Source organism: Micropterus dolomieu, linkage group LG01, assembly GCF_021292245.1.
Source record: "Micropterus dolomieu isolate WLL.071019.BEF.003 ecotype Adirondacks linkage group LG01, ASM2129224v1, whole genome shotgun sequence".
NCBI lineage: Eukaryota > Metazoa > Chordata > Actinopteri > Centrarchiformes > Centrarchidae > Micropterus > Micropterus dolomieu.
Window position 1 is genome coordinate 34965750 of NC_060150.1, and position 19684 is coordinate 34985433.

Sequence of the window (19684 nt, forward strand, 5' to 3'; positions counted from 1 at the left end):
TGTTTGTGGTAGTGACAGAAATATACGATCATGGATATTTTATTAACACTTAAGATTATGATGATGATGATGATGATGATGATGATGATGATGAGGATGACTGTAATTTTGTAGAATCTAAGTGTTGTGAAACTAAATGTATGCTGATGAGTATCTTATCTCAAGTACTAATGAAATATTGGCCTGCTGCATTTATTTATTTATAATGGAAATGGAATTTTAGACACCATCACTTTCGTTATAAGTCTTAAAGCATTATTCAGACAACAAAAGTGTGGACAGTGTGACTAATCTTAAATGTGCATTCTGTTTCTGAACCAACGGGACCAAACACTGCAGGCACAGGGGTAGATAATCTGTCACCTTGTCATAATGAATGTGAAGGGACCATTCAGAGCTGTCTGGTGGACCACATTCTGCATCTGTGCACCAACAGCTCCAGTTCACCCTGTGGGTCAAGAAAGCAGCAGAGAGCCTAAGAAACACATTGTCCACAATCCAAAAAATAGCTTTATAAAAATGTTGAAACTGTGTGTGTTTGTCGGTGGGAAATCCCACATGTGCCTGCCTGAACTCTCTGCCCTCTATGGCTATATATGGTTGAACCCTGCCAGGACAGGACCCCTGGGTGGCATAAACTATGCTTTCGCTTCACACGGTTCATAAAATGATCAATAACAGTCATAAGTCAAAGTTAGAGCTCCTATCACACAATCATTTGTTAAAATTGGGAAGCAGGGGAGGGTTTGTTTGAGTTCCCCATTGCCCTTATAAGAAAAAGGCATTCATTCCTGCTTATTGGCTCTTTTGTATGTTCCTTGAACTTCACACAAACTCACTTGAATTTCATCCAACTCAAATAGATGTTCTCTCTAAAACAGTACTTGTATCATTTCTACTTTGCTGGTCAACCTTCACCCAGCATCTCCTCTATCTTCATAAACTTTCCACAGATTTCTCCAACAACATAAACTCTCGAACATCTTTGGTGCAAATTATAGTCTGCAATCCCTCTGGCATGGGCAGAATACAAAATAAACTGCCTCTAATTGTGATGCTTTGACCGTCTTCCCCCTGATTGTTATTTAGCTTGGCCGCTGCCTGGAGCTTTGTGGTTTCAACCCGAATAGTTTAGCCGGTGTGAGAGGGAGAACACGTTATTATTCCCACTGCCCGCTACAGTGCACATGCTAATAAGGGAGAACCACTGGGATGTTTTTTTTAAAAACGGGGGAGACGGTGATGTCATCAGTGTGCTTTATCTGAGTTGGGATCTAAGGGGGGTGTCATTTCCTCTGGCAGAGACTCTGAGGCCCCGGAGTGAACCTGGCTTTGCCAGGGAGTCTGTTTAAGGAGATTACTCAGTCACCGCACCTTTGTTGCATTATGGGCCAGAGTGAAAGGCCGTGCACTGTGGACATCCCAACGAGACGCCCTGCTGACAGCTTTTTGACACCCAAATGAACATGGACAGACATCAGCATTCATCTGAGTTCTCTGTTTCTGTCTTCTAAGATGGAGGAAGATTATTAATTTTATAGCCCTGTCAATAAGTAAAAACATTTTTGACAGTTTGACCCTCATAAGGAAGAGGTCACATGATGGCAAATACTTGCCTATGATGGCGCTTAGTTAATCATCTGATTCTTGATTCATTCTCAATCAATCACCAAATGTTTGATCACACACATTGTGGCATTGCTAGTGCAATGTTATACAGCATTAACTTTTCATAGTGCAACATTATACAGCATTAACTGTTCATGGCAGGTTCATGAAATCAGATAAAACTAAAGACTACCTCATACAGTACATTGGTGGCGGTCTCATATGTTATCAGATCCAATGTACTGAACAAATTACAATTACAAAATGAGAAAGACACACTTTGAAAAAAGTGGGACCCTCTTAGAAATTGCCGCAAACCCACAATTAAATTAAGTCATTTCCTCATGGTCTAGTAAAGAGATGGTTGAAGTCCTGATAAAGTCCTCAGTTACACTCGGCATTGTCAGTATTTTAGAGGTAAGAAGTTATGACCTTAGCACACAGTGTTGTGCTATTATATCTAGGCTACACAGTACATGTTTGGTCAAAATTGGGTTAAGACCAGAATTTGCCTTTTGTTGTACTTCACTGTTATGAAGTGTATAATGTATGTGAAAACAGCTATTTAAATTGACAGTTACGACAAACTACTGCCAAAAAAAGGTCAGTTTGCTGTTCATTGTGGCTATGTAGTCAGCAGCTGCATTCTGGCTTTGTATTGCTGTCCGTGTCTGCATTAAGTACACTCTGATTTGATAATCGCTGGATTCTGGAAGCCATTGTTGGGTGCACTCTCTGTTTCACTCTCTGTTTCAGAAAGACAACCAACTAGCCACAGCCAGCCTTAGCTAAAGCTAAAACTGAATTCACATATTAATGTTTCCCTAACATCTTGATAATCAGTTAGTCATTGCCCATAACAAAATGAGGCAATTGCTACATCCTATGGAGTAGAGAAAAAACAGCTGCCAAAGCTAACTAGCTGTGCAGATCAGTGGCTGACATCGCTTGACACAAGTGGAATTTATTTGATTTGATGAAGTTGATCTACCTTTAACATATATTTACATGTATCAATCTATTATATAGCTATTACTATTTGAGCTGTAAATAATTAAAATAATCATTTTCTTAAACAAACTATTTAGAAGAATCTTTCTATCTGTTTTACAGTCAGTAATAAGCCTAAAAACTTTAAACACTTTCCTCTGAACTTCACGGCTCTCTGCATCAGGCAAACATCACTCTTATTTTACCATGGCAGAAGAGGAGTAAGGCGAAAGTCTGAGACTCTGACCCTGGTAGGCAGGGGAGTTCCAAAGTGTATTCCAGCCACACAGAGCCTGATTTTATTGCCCTGATAAAACGTCCTCCGAGGTAATCGTGACAGGCAGTTGCCCCTTTTCATGCCCACACTGCAACGGCACTGCAAGGGACCGGAGAGAAAATCACACATCTCATTTCTCACACTGGCCTGTCCCTCTTACTCCGGCCCAAAATGCGTTTTATGGACATTTCCCCCGTTTGCTGCAGATGGGTTGAATATTACATCAAAGCGTCTTTAATGTTTCACAGTACTTCTCACATTTCTCCTCAGTATCAAGTTCAAAACTACTGCAGGGTGCATTTTTACAGTAGATTTAATGGATCAATGTCCATAATCACATTAGCACTGGCTTAACATATAACAAATTTCACCGTACCAGCATCAAAGACCTGACCTCTTGTTATAATCAGGCATAGCATCTTTTCCTTCACTCAAGATCTATGGGCCTTCTGACACTAGGAGAAACAGAAAATTGTCAAGGGGGTGATAAGTTGTAGTGTACGCAGCTCAGAGTAACTGTATGAGAGAAAAACGTTTGTCCCCCATAGTCACACAGTCACAGATGCTTTGTGAACCTCCTCGTTGTTTTCATGGCTCATGCTGATAATCCTCGCCTTCGAAAGACTGTTCAGCAGAGAATCAATGGCGACATAAAAACATTTTCCTTATAAAAATGAGCTTTTATTCTTAAAGGAAGGGGGCAGAGGAAGGGGGTCCGACTGAGATGTATGATGTCTGGGAGAAAAATACCACATCAGCCTTCACTCAGCACTTCCTGTGCAAGGCCAACTGGCCATCAATGAATAATACAGATTAGCAAAAGATTTAAACAGACAAACTGCAGACAAACTAGAATTGATGGTTTCCACTAAGCCACTCAGGGAACAGGCCATGACGTAAAAGGAAAAACATGTCGGGTTCCCCTGGCCAGGTTAATCAAGACAAGCTTCCCCTGTAAAAGACGTATGTGTGTGTGTGTGTTTGATTGCAGTGCTTTTCATGTGTCTGCATGTGTGAACCCATTTCTCATTCATAATATGCAATCTTATTTTACGGCTGATTGTATTTGCCATACATTGGCTGTATGCATGAGGTCTTTGCCCATATTCCGCTACCCAGCACAGCATAAATAAACAGGAACACTCTATAATCCATCATCCTGTGTGCTGTGGGAGCATGCCCAACACAAACATGGCTTCTGTTTTCTATCTGTGTGTACGTCTGTGTGAGCGCGACTGTGTGTGAGGACTAGGATGGGTAGCACTATTATGTTAGTGCTCAGTCTATGACTGTGAAACATAAACCGCCTGCACTAAATGAAGATTATACAAATGAGCTTCCTCTTTGCTCTTTGTTTCTGTGTCCCACTGTCTGGACATGACACAGAGTAGAGAGTAGCCTACTCCCAAAATTCCTTTCAAGATTTTCATTTGGGGTTGAGAAAGGCTAATTGATATGTTAAGAATATATGTTGGATTAGATTGATATTAGTTTAGCCATAAAGAACTGTGAATAAATTTGGCGAATAAAATAAACTTTTATAGTATGTCATACAATCAGTGCATTATAAACGGACTGTTAAGTCCCAAGGTAAATCCATTGACTGGCTGGGAAAATCTGGAAGTAGAGGTTGATTAACTACCTCACCTTCCTTCCTCAACAGGTATCGTTACTAAACACTAACTGTCCCAATGTAGCTGCTCTGAGGATAACAACATAAGTCTGTGGCTGTTTCAGGCAGCTCCCAGGTGTGAGTGCTCTTGGTTGACATGTAAGGGTAGTAAAAATTGTAGAACCTTTTTACATCACAAAACTTGTGCATGTCATATATCTTTGCTGCACCCCCTGGTCCAGTTAGCTGTTCTTATTATTATATTATATATTATATATTATATAATTATATTATATTATTATACCTGGTGAACATTAGCATGTTAGCATTGTCATTGTAATCTCGTTAGCATTTAGGTCAAAGTGCCACCGTGTCTAAGGTGCGTTCCAGTTGTACTGGGAGGTGGGGAATTTCCAGTTCCAAGTGGGCAGGTTTAACTGGAACGCTACCTCAAGAGGGAATTCCAACTCAGGAACTCGGGGAAACCGCACTACCCCTGACTCCGTAATCCAAGATGGCTGCTCTGTGTATTCTCTTTTAAGCAGAGTGAGATTAAATTTGCCCTAAAATGCTGTTAAAGGATTAGCAAACCAGTTTTGGACCTCACATTTCTTCTGTTGTTGTCTGTATTCCGAAAGGCTCAAGCACCACAAAGGCTTTCCAGGAGGCGTCCATCTTGTTTTCCAACGTATGACCAAAACTGTAACGCGATCATGTTGGCTTTACTCGGGTGTGACGTCATTCCCAGTTCCCACTTGGAACTTCCGAGGCAACTGGAACATGGCAGTCCAGCCTCACAAGGCTGCAAGCATGCCCATAGATTCTTCTTCTTCTATTGTAACAAACTGTGATTAAATTGATGGTGGTGGAGGCGTATTTGCACATGCTAAAACTCAAGATAAGAATAATCTTCTTGAAGTTTTCTCAAAACTGTATTTGTTGAATTGGAAAAACAGACATTTTACTGGACTGTGATCGTACAACAATACCAGCTTCACTACAAGGGTGGGGCTCTAAATTAAGTCCAATTTCAATTAGTTTTTGACATTAATACAGTGCGAAATAAAGGATAACAATACATGTCAATGATAGGGCCCCTTTAAAGCCCCAGAGAATAAAGTGTCCTAGATAAAGCTAATCCTCTATAGTATAAGACTAGTTACTGTGGGTAATTGGTGCCTTATGTCAGATTTATGACTATAACTGACCTCATCCACAACATGTTCTGCTTAAGCCTAGATTGACTTCCCTGTTGCAGTTCTTGTCATACTACACCAACAACTACTCAGGAGCAGAAATCCAAATGGTAACAATGGTTGGGCTATTGTACTCAGCATAATGCGCTTTACAATATCCTCATTCATTGCATGAGGACTTTATTTACAGAACCCTCTGGGTAACGCAATGCCATGCTCTGATCACACACACCAGCCCACTGCATGTAATTATCCTCAGCCTGCTCTCCAATCTGTCACTGCCCAAACTCATTTGTAAGTGTGCATGTACAGTGATTAAAGAAACTTCTGTGCCATTGCAAAAACGGGGCTTCCATCACCCCACCCCCGTCCCCACCCACCCTCCTCCACATTCGGGGAATTCTCTGAGAATGAGGCGAAGCTGCCATGTCAGAATGAGCCAGGCAGATGTGTACAGATCGCCAACATTGCAAATGCATCCACGGCACTGGTGCAGCAGTCAAGTCATAATAATTAAAGACATACAACATCTCAGGACTTCATTAATCATGGTTTATATGGACTTTGAAGCCCTAATGAAAAACAGCCTGCTTCTCTGGGTTTATTGTGTCTGTACAAATTGTGGGGACGGCGTACGCCAGGAATGCCCCCCCTCCTGACCGGCTGTTACAGGATGTGGTGATGGAAAACAAAAAGATAAGATTTGGTGAAAAGCTAGTGATGGTTATAGAGAGGTCAGTGGTCAAGATTGTTTATGCAGACGCTGAGCGCCATTCGATTAGAAAAAAACTGAGCTGTGAGGCAGTGTGAGTTTACATGTCTTTGTGTTTGCACATTCGCCCCCTTGTGTGTGTGATAAGATGCAAGATTTTCTGACTCTGTTGAGCAAACTGAAGGCCCGTGGTGTTCTGGAGATTCATCTTGCACTGTCACGTATCATCATCTTTGATTTGCTATTAGTTTCTCAGATTCTCAACACGCACTCCAGCCCTCCTGGAGGTGCATTACAGTGAGATCAGAGTGAGAGATTACTGGGTATTAAGCTCTCAGTGCCAGAAGTGGAAATTACAGAGAGGTTGTCAACGCCAGAGTTCCCTCTGCTTGTATTCTCCTAGAGAGAGGGAGGTAATGCTTTGCTCAACACGTTTCATCCCAATGGCTTGTGACTGGTCCCTGGCATTGCTATCAGCGGTGAGTCACAGCCAAAAGTATGTGTAGCTGAACAAAAGCAAAGGAAGACAGAGAGGGAGAGACTGCTTAGGACTCAAGCCCAGGAGACATGCATCTTCTCCCAATAAAAGTCCATTTGGCAGGTTTACATCGCATTAGTTCACTGAACCCATGGAAATATACAGTGGAAGGGAGAGAGGGGAGCATCCATTATCTGAATTGGATGAAGTCATTTTATTTTCTCCCTAATGATGTGCCCTGCCTACAGGTACAATGGGGCAATATCCTTTTTTGGTTCCAAAGGTAAGCTATCAGCCTCATTTTGGAATTACTTTACATGAGCATTGTATGTCTCTTTGCTCTGTAGTTATTTAGATAGAACAATTATCTTTGCCTATACTGTAAATACACAGAAAAAACAAGCATTTAATTGATACGAGTCAAAGACTTAAGAGTCTGTCCACTGCAGCTCCACAGTAAAAATGAATTCTGTGTGGTAACTACCTGGCAGTGATTCATTTCCTCTCCAACACAAGTTCCTCACTTAAATTTGTCATTTTATGGAGTGCCTCTGACAGAGCACAACTGACAGATGAAAGTTAAAGAGGCCCCGTAGAGTAAACAAGTCAAAAAGTTCTATGTTTGGCTGAATTAAAGGAACAGAGGGAGGGGGAAAAGCCTACATTTATTTGGGAGCCAGCAAGCATCTTGCACTCTGGACTCTGCGGTTTGTCAGCGTTCCTCCCAGGTGAGCTCACCCTGGGCCAGCCGAGCACACACAAACCCCTCGCACCCCGCCACACACACACACACACGCACGCACGCACGCACACACACACACAATATTTTGTTGGTAGTCAAAACAAAATTAGCACTGGTTTGTTATTTCTAGTTAGCTCATCCATGACCCCCCGTGTTCATCATTTCTAAGGATTCTAAGGAGAGGGAAATGTTTAGTTGCCACCTTTGAGGCGATTAGGATGAGAAAGAGCTGTAGCTGATATTTACACATTAATTGAAGGTCAATGAGATGATGTTGACATCCACTTTGAACAGGAGACACTTTTTTTCAAGGTTGGGTTGGTGAGCATCCATTCTGCTGGATTGCCGTAGAGCCTTTCTTCCTACTAGGTCTTGTTAAACTGTACCTGATCTTGCATTTTAATTTATCAGTGGTGATCAATTAGGCATTTGGTTCTCATGTTTAATTAAACTAAAGAGACATTCTGGGGGAGGGGATTGGTGAAAAGAGGCTGAAAAAGAACAAGAAGATAAGATGCTCTGGCAAATAACACGCATCTCTTCTTCAAACAAAAGGAAAGGATAATCTAATTAAGGAATTACTTAAATCATACAGTTCAGAATTTAAAGATTAACAAGCACTTACGTATTGTGAGATTACATCCAACTGGGCGCTGGAAATATTAAGGGAGAAGACATTAGAGTAATTGGAAAAGGTTTGTCTTGATCTTGAAATATTGACTAAAAGGATAACTCGATGAGTGTTGCTAATGTAGGTCCAGTAGTGTACAGTAAGACCTCACCTAGAAAAATCAACCTAGACAATAACACCACCTTGTGTTTAACATGTGTGTTACAGGCTTAAAGAAAACATCTGTCCACAAACACCAGATAGTATTCAGCTGAGGCATACCAGATGATATTACTGGACTGTAAATACCCGACTTCTAGGGTCTGACAACAAGGTGTGGAAAAAATCTTAATCAGAAAACTGCTTGCAAGTATACCATATAACAGTTGTGCTTATCATTGTGTCTTTGTCTGTCACATAAATGTGTATATCTAACATAAAAAGTAGAGAAATTATTTTGACCATAATAGAATTTCTAGATTGGATTATTTACAATGCATTATTAACAGACAGTGTTGGTCACAATGATATAAAATATATTCAGGCAATCTAAGGAGAATATGCCAGCTGTCCATTAGGATCAGCAAATAAATTACTTTTTATAGATATGATAAGAATAAATATATCATTCATAACAAGTTTGTTAAAACAAGAATAAATAAAGATTTTGATTGCTACATTCAACTATTTTGCACTTATTTGCTTAGCTAGTCATTTGTATCAGTAATGAAAAAGCGAACTTCACCTCAGAATATGGTAAATTAATTGATAGCAGTACTCGTATGTAGCCTAATGAATAATGAGCACAATATTAAGATGACATCACCTTGTATAGGCTCTTTTTACCCTTTCCTCTTAAAATTGTTAGGTAGCTGCAGATTCAGAATCGTTTTTCTCTACATTCCCATAACCAGGCTGGGAAAAATATTATTTCTATTTTTTTTAACAAACCTTCATCAAGGCTGCAAAAACTTCCTTATTCTGCTTGTGGTCCTGGGTTCATTTCCCATGCCATCCACCTCATCTGCCTGACGCCACATCTCTCTGGGATGCAGGAGGAGGTAGTACAGCACGAGGCACACCAGCCCCAGCACTGAACCTCCAAAGATTAAACCAGTGATTGTTCGAAAAAACGTGGTTTTCTGCAACTCTGGCTTTAGAAAGGCCAGCAGTAAAGGAGCAGTAATGTTTATAACGCAATAGAACAAGTAGTAGATGATCATGGCTGCTCTGGTGTCCTGTCCTTTGATGTTGAAAAAGGTGAATATGAGGATAACTCCGGTGACTGCTCTGTACAGAAGCTCAAGGCTTCTGGATGAGCAGAAGTTAGTTTGAAGCAAGTGTGCCCAGGTTGTCCACAGCAGCCAGAGGATGGTGAGGGCAACTGTGCTGTAGCTGCTCAGTATGAGGAGGAGGGTGTAGCTGAGGATGCGGCTGGTCATGGTACAGAGTTTGTAGAAGAGGTAGATTGCTGTGGGGAGGCCAGAGGGCATCTCCTTGATGTCGGGGAGGGACCTGCGCAGGCAACGGCGATAGTTCACCAGGGCCCAGGCAATGTTGAAGAGGGAGAATGCCATAGATAAATCTAAAAGAAATTGACAGGTGGTACAAATAATCATACAGTAAGTTCATGAATATGCAGAAATATTCTCTCACTTTCTGCCTCTACTTACACTGAATGAATGAGCACTCATCATGGCCCAGCAGTATGTATAGTTGTAGAAGAAGTTGGGGAACACTCTCCAGGAAAGCCTCAAACAGTTTGAGCATGCTCAGATCAGTCGCCAGGCAAAACAGATTGTGGTGCACATCTCTTCTCTCTTCAACTATATAGGGGTTTGTTGTTGTCCAAACCACTTTGAACCCTTGTTTCAGCAGGTGATAATACCTAGCAACCGGTCAAACACAGTGAAAAAAGTCAGACAGGTGGTTGCCACCATGCAGTACATTGTTACCAATTCATCTTTTGCTGCTGCACAGACAATGATGCATTTGCAAGACTTTCTCCTAATGTCACACACTACACCTTAAATGTAGTTATTCCAGTTTGCACATTCCAGAATAATATGTCATTGTGCATGCTTAGCATACTGTACATTTTAAGTTACAACATAGAGGCACTCCTTACTGCAGCCTAAACGAGCAGCTCATGCTATTTTCTTCTTAAGCTGCAGTGCTCTTATCACATCATCATCACATCATCACCATTTGTCATTATTTCATACCTGGTGAAGATGCCCAAGCCAAATAGGTGCAGGGCAGCAAGTCCACCTTTGGACATGCCTTGTATGGTTGTTTTCCCCTCAGGGTTTATCAGAACATCATTCATGTCGTCCCTGTACCAGGCATGGCTGAAGATCTGAGTCACCAGCAGCCCAACCAGAACAAACATTAGAGTCAATCCAGTCCACACAAAATGTTTCTCTTGAAAATATTTCAGTGCCAGACCGATGTCTGTCAGAATGTCCACCACATACAAGAACAGTCCAGCAATGGTTAATAACCATCGCAGTTTAGTGTATTGAATGTCTGACATTTTGCCATCAGTTGAAAGGCTCAAGCGAAGGTTTCACTTTGTGATGAAGGTAGATATGTGGTTGCTTTTTGAAGGTTCCAAAGAAAAGCTGAGATGGACAGTTTTGTGTTGGACTCCAGCAATTCAGGTGCCATTGTGGTCAATCTATAAAAGCATTACAATTGTGAAAATCAGGTGCATATTTACTACAATATAAAACAAACCTTTGCTTAAGACAGCTGAAGTTTTGAAATGCAGCGTAACTGCAGTCATCTGCTGTGTCAGTCTGCTGCCCTTTGATCACTATCATAAAAACATGATTATATGCAGTCCCTAATAAATGGCATACTACAAATGTGATATAACAATAATCAATGTCGTTATCAGCAGGAATTGCTAAATTATAATAAATCACACCTTGCTCATTCTGAACTCTTATATAAGTTATATTGTTTTTTTCTTACACTTCTCACAGAAAGGTATTTTAAGACCTTTTTACTGAATCACAGAATAAGTACATGTAAAGTCTCTTTACATCCTCTAGTTTCAATTTCATTTTAAACAGTTTATTAAGATGCCATTGGGGATTAAGTAAACCCACAAACCCGTAAATTTTAGGGCAAACAAAATCAAGGTATCACACTGTTAAACTGACATTTATATTCTCTTCACTTAAAAATAAATAATGCCATAGATGTGCGAATTAATTACAATTATTATTAGTAGTATTTTCATAAAGTTATAACAGAAAATGATTCAGAGCTCGTATACAAATACCACTTGATCACATCCTGCCTTGAATTATCCACACCTGCAGTAAGACACACAAATGAACATTGAACTTACCAGTAGGCTATATTCTGCCCATGGCAGACAGCTGTGTACAGTCACAGAGGCAAACACTACTGCTCCAGAGCTCTTTCTCTTTCCTTGAAACTTTTGACAAGCTCCACCTCAGTGTCAACACTGTGAACAAATATAGCCACACCGGGGAAATGTGATTACATAATATATCTTGCGCCTGTGTGCATGTACTTGTGTGCGTGTCTGTATGTGTGACACAATATAATTTCCCTGTTGAGGTCTTCCATCCTTCAGACGTTAAAGACATTCTTTGGATGGCTTATACAAAAGCCAGCCATTGATGAAATGCCAAGGTATCTCTAGACATATTGCCTCATTTTACAAGTGAAAGTGCACTGCTTGGGGAATGCACGTCAGGTGAGTCTTCTGATTGCTGTGAACTGAAAGGTTGATGTCACAACTCACACAGTGGTTTTCCTGTCATCCAAGCACTTGGGAATATCAGTATCTGAGATCAGGATCCCTGGAGCCTAATGCACTCCATTATTTTCAAATTTTTTCATCATTTTAATAGTTGTTGTTATAATTATTGGAGTTATACTATGACATAGGCAATCACATTTAAACTTTATAACTTTTGAAAGAAGATAACACATTCTTCCTCTCACAAATATTGATCAATAAGCAGTGAAAGACACAGATGCTCAGTTCAACTCTCAGGAGTCTTACTGCTACAGCCTTATTTGGTCTGGTATGATCAATAGCTTATGGTGGCTAAAGTTAGCTAACATTACCAAACTTTTGCTAGATATTGCTGTGTAACTAACAGAGTCAGTATACTTTTCTACTTGTTTACTGTTATGCTACATCAAGCATTTAGCATTAAATTACCAAAGCTGAATTGAATAACAATATGAGAAGATTGATACCACTAGCCATTGTAGGCCTACATGTAAATATGGAGCAGAAAGTTAACTTTCTGGAGTGTTGTCCCCTTGCCCGGCAACCAGCCGACAAGAAATAGTTCCATACATAAACCCCAATGATAAATAATAAAACCTCAAACAATGACATTGTTTTAAACTTCAGTTTTTGTACAGGTCAAAGATAGGTGAGCTTTACAGGTGGTGGTAGGCAGATTTTATTACCTTTGGACTGAGCCAGGCTGAGTATCTGTTTCCTCGTTTCTAGTATTTATGCTAAGCTAAGCTAACCAGCTGTTGCAATGTAGCTCCATTTTAACACTAGTTATCTCCTAAAATAGACAGATATGTGAGTGTATTCCTTTATATACAGTCAATAGTGTATTCCCCCAACATGAATATAATATACTTCATCCATCCCCACTTATCCTTTGCAGGGTTGTATGGGGCTTTATACAGTCTATGAGTCTTCTTGCTGCGAGGTGACAGAGCTAACCGCCCTCTAACATACACTAATGTATGTCAAAAGTGGGCCGCATTCTACAGGACCTTTTTTAGACAGAAAAATTGTAGCTTGAACCAGCAAAATACAGTAACTTAAGCTTTAAGGTTAAGTCATTAGTATGCTCTTATACCCCAACCCTCGAGGTGGCGCTATGTAAAGATTCTTGTTGGTGAGGCGCAGGCGCAGCGGCTCTCTCACTAGGCCCCTCCCAGGCCCCTCCCACTAGCAGAAGAGTGACACGCCATTCAATTTTTGCCTGGCCCTTTGCTCGTATGAACCAGGGGAGCTTTGAGGATTCTCGCACAGAAGGATAATAATAATAATAATATCTGATAGAAACAGACTACATCTACGCCGCGTGAAGCAAAAGTTGGGTCGAATCGTGTCGACATGGGGATCCGAAAAAAGACCACCAAGAGTCCGCCAATGCTGAGCCATGAGTTTGTCATCCAGAACCATGCAGATATTGTTTCCTGTGTTGCTATGGTGTTCCTTCTCGGGCTGATGTTTGAGGTAAGTCCTGTACACACGGTGAATGGGTTTTACTTGTGGATCACGCGGGGGTGCTGGCCCGGCACAGAGGACGGACTGCTGGTGCACAGGATGCCGAATGCTGTTGTGGTGGAAACTGACATGGCTGTCTGATCTATTCTTCACACTACTTCCTCCCGTGATCGAAAGTTTTCTGCGCTCGATGGCTTCGCTTTTGCTTTTATTCCACGAGATCATCAACTCTATCGGGTAGCCTGGCCAACCAATTGTGACTTTATTAAAGCGACGTGGGGACTATTGTCCCCTTTCCATCTGGCTGCTCCCCATGATGAAATCGATATTTCAAATCACTCGTCCACAGAGGCCCGTGGTTTGATCATTAAAGAAAAAAGTTTTTTATGTGCAACGTTATTTATGGGAACATCAAGTTGTGTTGCAGATTTGCAACAGTCTATCGATCTCAGTGGTTACAATATTGTGCAACACTCCCGACTTGGTTTAGTTTATGCGTAGATGTGTTACGTGGCAATCTTACAGCGACTGAGAGGGCTGTCATCACAGAAAACCGAGTCAGAAAGTTGTTCTTGGAGCTAAGCAGCAGTGCAAATGTCTGTCGATGCTGCGGGCTGACAGCCGGGATCCGCTCACACAGCGTGGCCCGTGTCTGCGCTGCACGCTGGGCCACTTTCACACGCATTTATGTTTGATTTCAATGCATGTTTCGTCCTCAGTGAAAAGCAGCGCCATTATAGTCAGTGAGCGACAGCTTGACCTACTTCCTCTTTTTCTTTTCCAAAGTAAAATCCTCGTCTACTAACAGCTGTTGCAACGTGTACATTGGCTCGCAATGGCAGCTAAACTGTTTCACATTTACGGGTGTTTATGACGATGTAACTAAACAGTGCATATTTCTCTATATAATTTCATTTGTTTGGCCACGTAGTTCGTTTGTTGTGAAGGACGAATAAGCAACTTCCCATTTGAGCCGTATCATTCTGGCATCTTGATGCTGCTCCTTCAATACATTTTATTTTCACACATCACTACTAGGCTAATTATCCCTGTATCAACTTACATTCAATTATTCTATTTATTTTATTCCTCTAAAGGAGTTGATAGTGCTTTATCATTTTGTTTTCTGTTCAAAAATATAATTCCCATGTAGCCTTATAGGTTTGGGTTATCTTTGTGTATTCTCAGCCTAACACTGCTATGAAATATTGCTAAAATAAAACATTTAAACTTTAGAACCAATGTGGTAAGTCAATATTCACATCTCAGTTACAGTCACTCCATTATAGGTCTCACAGGGAATCCTTATATGAGATGCACCACGTTTTAATGTGTATAAACACACTAACTCTTTTACAATTAAAATGTATTTGGTTGAATCCTTTTTTAAATGACTGTCACATATTAATATGTTGATTTTTTTTTTTTTCTATCTACAGGTAACCTCAAAGTTTGCAGTGTTATTCATAACAGTCCAGTACAATGTCACCATATCAACAAATGGTATGTTAAAGATTAAATTGAGAGTATAAGACATATGGTGCAGAACAGATGTTTTCAGATGATGCTTGAATGTGTTAGAATGAACACAGCGGATTTTGGCTTTGACATATAATGCAGTATTTTCTTAGAGTTTGTCTGGCTGGAAGCCTCTCATTTGGATTCTGGAGCGCTACTTGCGTGGCCTTACACAAACCCATTTGAGAGCTCTTTTTTCTTCCCCCTTTGGAGCTAAAATTAGGCCGCCTGATTTATAAAGTTCTCTTGTGGCAAGGTTGTGCTGGGTGAATTTGGGCTGAGGTGTAATATAGGCCTCTCAATCCCAAGTCCTGCTAATTTCAAGGTTAACAATTTCTTTGCCAACTTCAGATACCACTGAAGGAATGTACGACCTCAGAGCTTTTTTTACTCTGTTGCACAGGCTGTAGGGTTGCAGGCTGCCAGCTGGTGCACTTCTTATCTGGGAGACCTTACCACTTACCTAGTAACTTATTTACAGCATGTCTGTAATTGGACAAATAACTTGCAGCGCCTAAATCTCTCTGTAGTGGAACAAATTCAATAAAGCCATTGTATTTTTCCTATGTCTGTGCTGACTTTTACAAATGATTGGATTGATTTCATTATGTGGTTGCATAAACCATGAGAAAGGGAGTACATCTCAGGCTGTTTGCTGGGAACTGTGTTTATGTATCTTCTGTCGCTGTGTTTCACAGATTCAGAGTCGGAGACTACATAGATAATATGTAACTTTAGAAAGGATGCATGAACAGGGTGCATCAAACATTTTGGATACGAACGAAACACACAGATAAAAGCAGATTTGGCTCTGTCAGATTTCGTGTGAGGTTTGAGTTTTGTGAGAGATGGGAAATCAATGGAAGGTTAAAAGCCTGATTATTCGTAACCCATTATGGGTGAACAAATATGTTTACCGGGTGGTAAATTAACCTGTTTTTATTTTCTATTTGACTCTAAAAATTGTTGCCTTTATGTAAAGCATTTTGAATTGCCTTGTTGCTGAAATGTGCTGTACAAATAAACTTGCCTTGCCTCTGTGTGTGTGTGTGCGCTACCGAAGGCCCAGAGGAGACGGCCGTGAACCACTTCCACCATGGCATCAAGGACTTGGCCACTATCTTCTTCTACATGCTGGTGGCCATCATCATGCATGCCATTATCCAGGAGTACGTGCTGGATGTAAGTGAGACACACGCTGCGAGCACACAGTCTTTGATCTCCTCGAACAGTCCTCCATTGTTTCTTAGTGGTCATCTTTGCAGAAAATCAACAGGAAGAAGCACTTCTCCAAAACTAAGCACAGCAAGTTCAACGAGTCGGGGCAGCTCAGCGCCTTCTACTTATTCTCCTTCGGGTGGGGCGCAAGCATCCTGCTTTCTGTACGTACAGTGGCTAAGCTGGCGTTGTTCTTGTTTGGACATGTTTTAAGCCCAAAATCGGCCCGTGATTGCAATTTAACAATTAGCTTTGTTCTTAGGAAAACTTCCTGTCTAATCCGGTCACCCTGTGGGAGGGTTATCCCCACACACTGATGCCGTAAGTGGAGGTCTTGTGCTTTTTAGAGATACTGTTTGTTGTTTTTTTGTGGTTTGAATAGGCAAGAAAACCCATCACATATGTTTCCTTACTGTCAATTGCATTGAGATGTTCAAGTGTGGCTCTGAATTCCAAAAGCATTTCATTTTGTAATTGTTTTCCTTCAGATTCCAGATGAAATTCTACTTCATTTGTCAGCTGGGCTACTGGTTACACGCTCTGCCAGAACTCTATTTCCAAAAGACAAAGAAGGTAAGAGTGTGTGTGTGTTTGTGGACATAGTGAAGCGTCTGTTTAGACCATGAGGCTATATCCTGTTTGACTTCCTCGATTATGTAGCATTGTTTCAAAGAATCATACTCGTCTTGCTTAATTCTACATACAGAGCCACACTGCTGTAAATATTTTGACCATTTTTGTCCGCCCCCATCTTTTTGTGTGCACTGTTTAGGAGGATATTCCCCGCCAGCTTGTGTACATCTTCCTGTACCTGGTCCACATTGCAGGCGCTTACATTCTGAAGTAAGAACTGCTACCTAAGAAAGCCTAATATTATGTATGTGTCATTGCATGTTTGTACACCGGCCTTCTTGCTGGTCTTGTCATGTGTAATAAATGGGAATTCTGTCTCCTCGTGTCTTTCAGTCTGAACCGCCTGGGTCTGGTCCTGCTAGTGTTGCACTACTTTGTCGAGCTCCTGTTCCATGTTTCCCGCCTGATCTACTTCAGCAACGAGAACAGACAAACGGGGTGAGATTTCAGATTTTTCATATTGTATGATTGTTTGTGAATTTCTTTTACCAGTTAAGGAATTACTGATGGTTGAGAACTCTTGAATGCAGTATCATGGTCGCCCCCTTTGTCTTCCAGTTTCACCATATGGGCCGTCTTGTTTGTCCTTGGACGGCTCCTCACCCTGTCCTTGTCTGTCCTCACCGTGGGCTTTGGCCTCGCCAACGCGGAGAGTCAAGGCTTTGATTTGGCTGCAGGAAACTTTAATGTTCTTTTCGTTCGGTAAGTGTGTCTGAGAAGGGAAACAGGACCACTTCATCCCGAAATAATATTTTAAATATATGGGTAAATATTTTAAATGTAACAATCATTGATACATAACAAAAATCCTTTAGGAAATAGTATTAGTTAGCATTAGCAGTATAAAGAGTTGCGTATTGTGATGCACACTTCAGTCATGTGATGCCAAGTGGGGGGGGGTTGAGAAATCTAGAAGCTATGCAAAAAAAGTACATTACAAAACTTAAATCACTACATGAACTGCTTTGAAAATGAGCATCTGAGATGGGACTTATATTGTGGACACATTTTTAGCTGTGTCTATGTGACCCACGTCTTTTCTAACCATTTGCGTTACTGACTGTTTTCAACTCTCCATTAGGATAACTGTCCTGGCCGCTATCTGCCTCACTCAGGCCTTCATCATGTGGAAATTTATCAACTTTCAGCTGCGCCGGTGGAGAGAGCATGCCCAGGCTCAGACCTTGAAAAAGAAACAAGTTCCTTCCAAGAGCAAATCAAAGAAAGACAAAGGTGAGCAAGGAGCACAAAGCAATTACATGATTGTGAGTGTATTCTTCTGCAAAGCACTGGACATTTCCCCAAGCAATAAAATGCATATCCAAGCACACACTGTTGTAATGAAACTGACTAATCAAATGGGAAGTAAAAAGGAGGCAACACCAAGTCTTTTAAGCTTAAGAGCTCACATTTGTTAGAATCAATTTCCTCTCATTAAATGCATAAAGGCCGTGCTTACATATGCTTCACATTGTTAATCAGTCAAATGACTAATTTGGGTGTGTCTTTTTGTTTTTAGCCAATGGAGTAAATGGAGTGAACTCCCACGGCGCTGATTCACCAAGAGCAAGAAAAGAGAAGTCCTCATAAATACATTTCCCTCAGCCCCCACTATCACCCCCTTTTCAAAGAACCATCTCCAACCAACCAACATTTCCTCCAGCTCCTCGACCATGATATGCATTTTCAGCTCCCACACAGGACTGACCTCCCAGCTGGACTTCATGGGCCAGAATGCATTTAGCTTTACTTGTCGCCAGTCGTCCAGCGCGCCTTGATCTGAGAATCATTGCCCTGCTGTGCCATTCCGAATGAAAACAAAAACCAATTCAGAAATAAACTATGAAAAAAAGAGCTTATTTAAGAAGTGCCTATTGATACGGATTGTTTTGTACAGGGTGTGTAATTTTAAAAATTTCAGGAATGATGACTTCAGTGTTTAATGTTTCTCTCAAGTCAGGTCATTTCAAGCTTTTTCCTAAATACTGTGTATTCCTGCTAGTGTTTTATCCACCCACCCCCCTTTTTTTTTTTCTTTGCCAATGACTCCTGTCCCTCTTTTCAGGGATTTTTGTAAACATTGTATGGAGTTTATGAATTTCCTTTATATATATCTTATATTTTCCATGAGTGACGGTTACATACAATGTTAAGGATACGACTTGGTTCACACATCCCAGACTGTTCAGCTCACACAGTGACCAACATTCACCTAAAGATTGAACACCAAGTAGAATAGGAAAATTTTCAACGTCCACTCATGGATAGAATAGAGTGCATAAAAGTAAGCAAGGAAAACGGCAGATGTCACCCTGTAATACTGTAAATAGGTTGACAGTTCAGTGTTGTGCAACGCTGCGCTGTGACCTGATGTAGAACTTAATTATTGGAGTTCAGAGCAGCTTTATAATCACAATAGAACATTTTACTTGCCATGAAAGTTCTGCCTGTGACACGATTAATAAACGAACACACCTCGTGGTTTAGTTTACTTTATAAGAGATGGAAAGGATTAAATCAGGCAAAACATCCATTTAGTGAGTTTGAGTGAATCATTGTCTTGTATGGTCCCTCTTCATTCGCTGTTTAAGTGGAATGGGTTTACTGTATTTGTTTGGCCATGTATATTATTACTTGCATTAAAAATGCCCACAAGAATGATTTGTTGTAAAAGCACAGACTGGGAATGAGAGTCATATTTAGTTTGCCTGTTTCCCCCCCCTGCCCACTATTGACTGTGCCAAATGAGCCTGATTGACTGTTGATATATGCCTTTTACTTACATGCCATAAAATAAATTTACAAAGCTACGGCGTGCACTCAACTGTATTGTAAGAAT

At 40.8% G+C, this 19684-nt stretch overlaps 2 protein-coding genes across 4 annotated transcripts; one reads left to right on the forward strand and one right to left on the reverse strand.

The window, feature by feature from the left end:
- Positions 1-431: 431 nt before the first annotated feature.
- xkr9 (XK, Kell blood group complex subunit-related family, member 9) lies at positions 432-14193 on the reverse strand. Of its 3 annotated transcripts, none has more exons than XM_046066589.1 (6): positions 12693-14193; positions 11587-11706; positions 10451-10905; positions 9899-10113; positions 9177-9810; positions 432-448 (listed from the first exon to the last, which is right to left on the reverse strand). In XM_046066589.1, the coding sequence occupies exons 3-5, from the start codon at positions 10759-10761 to the stop codon at positions 9182-9184; spliced, it is 1155 nt and encodes a 384-aa protein (XP_045922545.1). In that variant the 5' UTR covers positions 10762-10905; positions 11587-11706; positions 12693-14193; the 3' UTR covers positions 432-448; positions 9177-9181. The 3 variants fall into 3 exon arrangements, with proteins under 3 accessions (XP_045922545.1, XP_045922552.1, XP_045922536.1); XM_046066596.1 differs by lacking the exon at positions 432-448 and adding an exon at positions 10965-11043 and having other exon boundaries at positions 6209-9810; positions 10451-10584; XM_046066580.1 differs by lacking the exon at positions 432-448 and having other exon boundaries at positions 6209-9810.
- Positions 13204-19655, forward strand: tram1 (translocation associated membrane protein 1). The gene is made up of 11 exons (XM_046066608.1): positions 13204-13485; positions 14916-14979; positions 16058-16176; positions 16260-16376; positions 16475-16533; positions 16701-16785; positions 16985-17055; positions 17179-17283; positions 17404-17547; positions 17927-18078; positions 18365-19655. The coding sequence occupies exons 1-11, from the start codon at positions 13363-13365 to the stop codon at positions 18433-18435; spliced, it is 1110 nt and encodes a 369-aa protein (XP_045922564.1). The 5' UTR covers positions 13204-13362; the 3' UTR covers positions 18436-19655.
- The last annotated feature ends 29 nt before the right edge of the window (positions 19656-19684 follow it).

Coding starts and splice junctions, on each gene's coding strand:
- xkr9 (XM_046066589.1), bottom strand. CDS start 10,761: ATGTCAGACATTCAATACACTAAACTGCGATGGTTATTAACCATTGCT. Junction 10,114..10,450: donor GGCTTGGGCATCTTCACCAG/GTATGAAATAAT, acceptor ACCGGTTGCTAG/GTATTATCACCTGCTGAAAC. Junction 9,811..9,898: donor TGAGTGCTCATTCATTCAGT/GTAAGTAGAGGC, acceptor AATTTCTTTTAG/ATTTATCTATGGCATTCTCC.
- tram1 (XM_046066608.1), top strand. CDS start 13,363: ATGGGGATCCGAAAAAAGACCACCAAGAGTCCGCCAATGCTGAGCCAT. Junction 16,177..16,259: donor TCCAGGAGTACGTGCTGGAT/GTAAGTGAGACA, acceptor TCATCTTTGCAG/AAAATCAACAGGAAGAAGCA. Junction 17,548..17,926: donor TTTAATGTTCTTTTCGTTCG/GTAAGTGTGTCT, acceptor ACTCTCCATTAG/GATAACTGTCCTGGCCGCTA.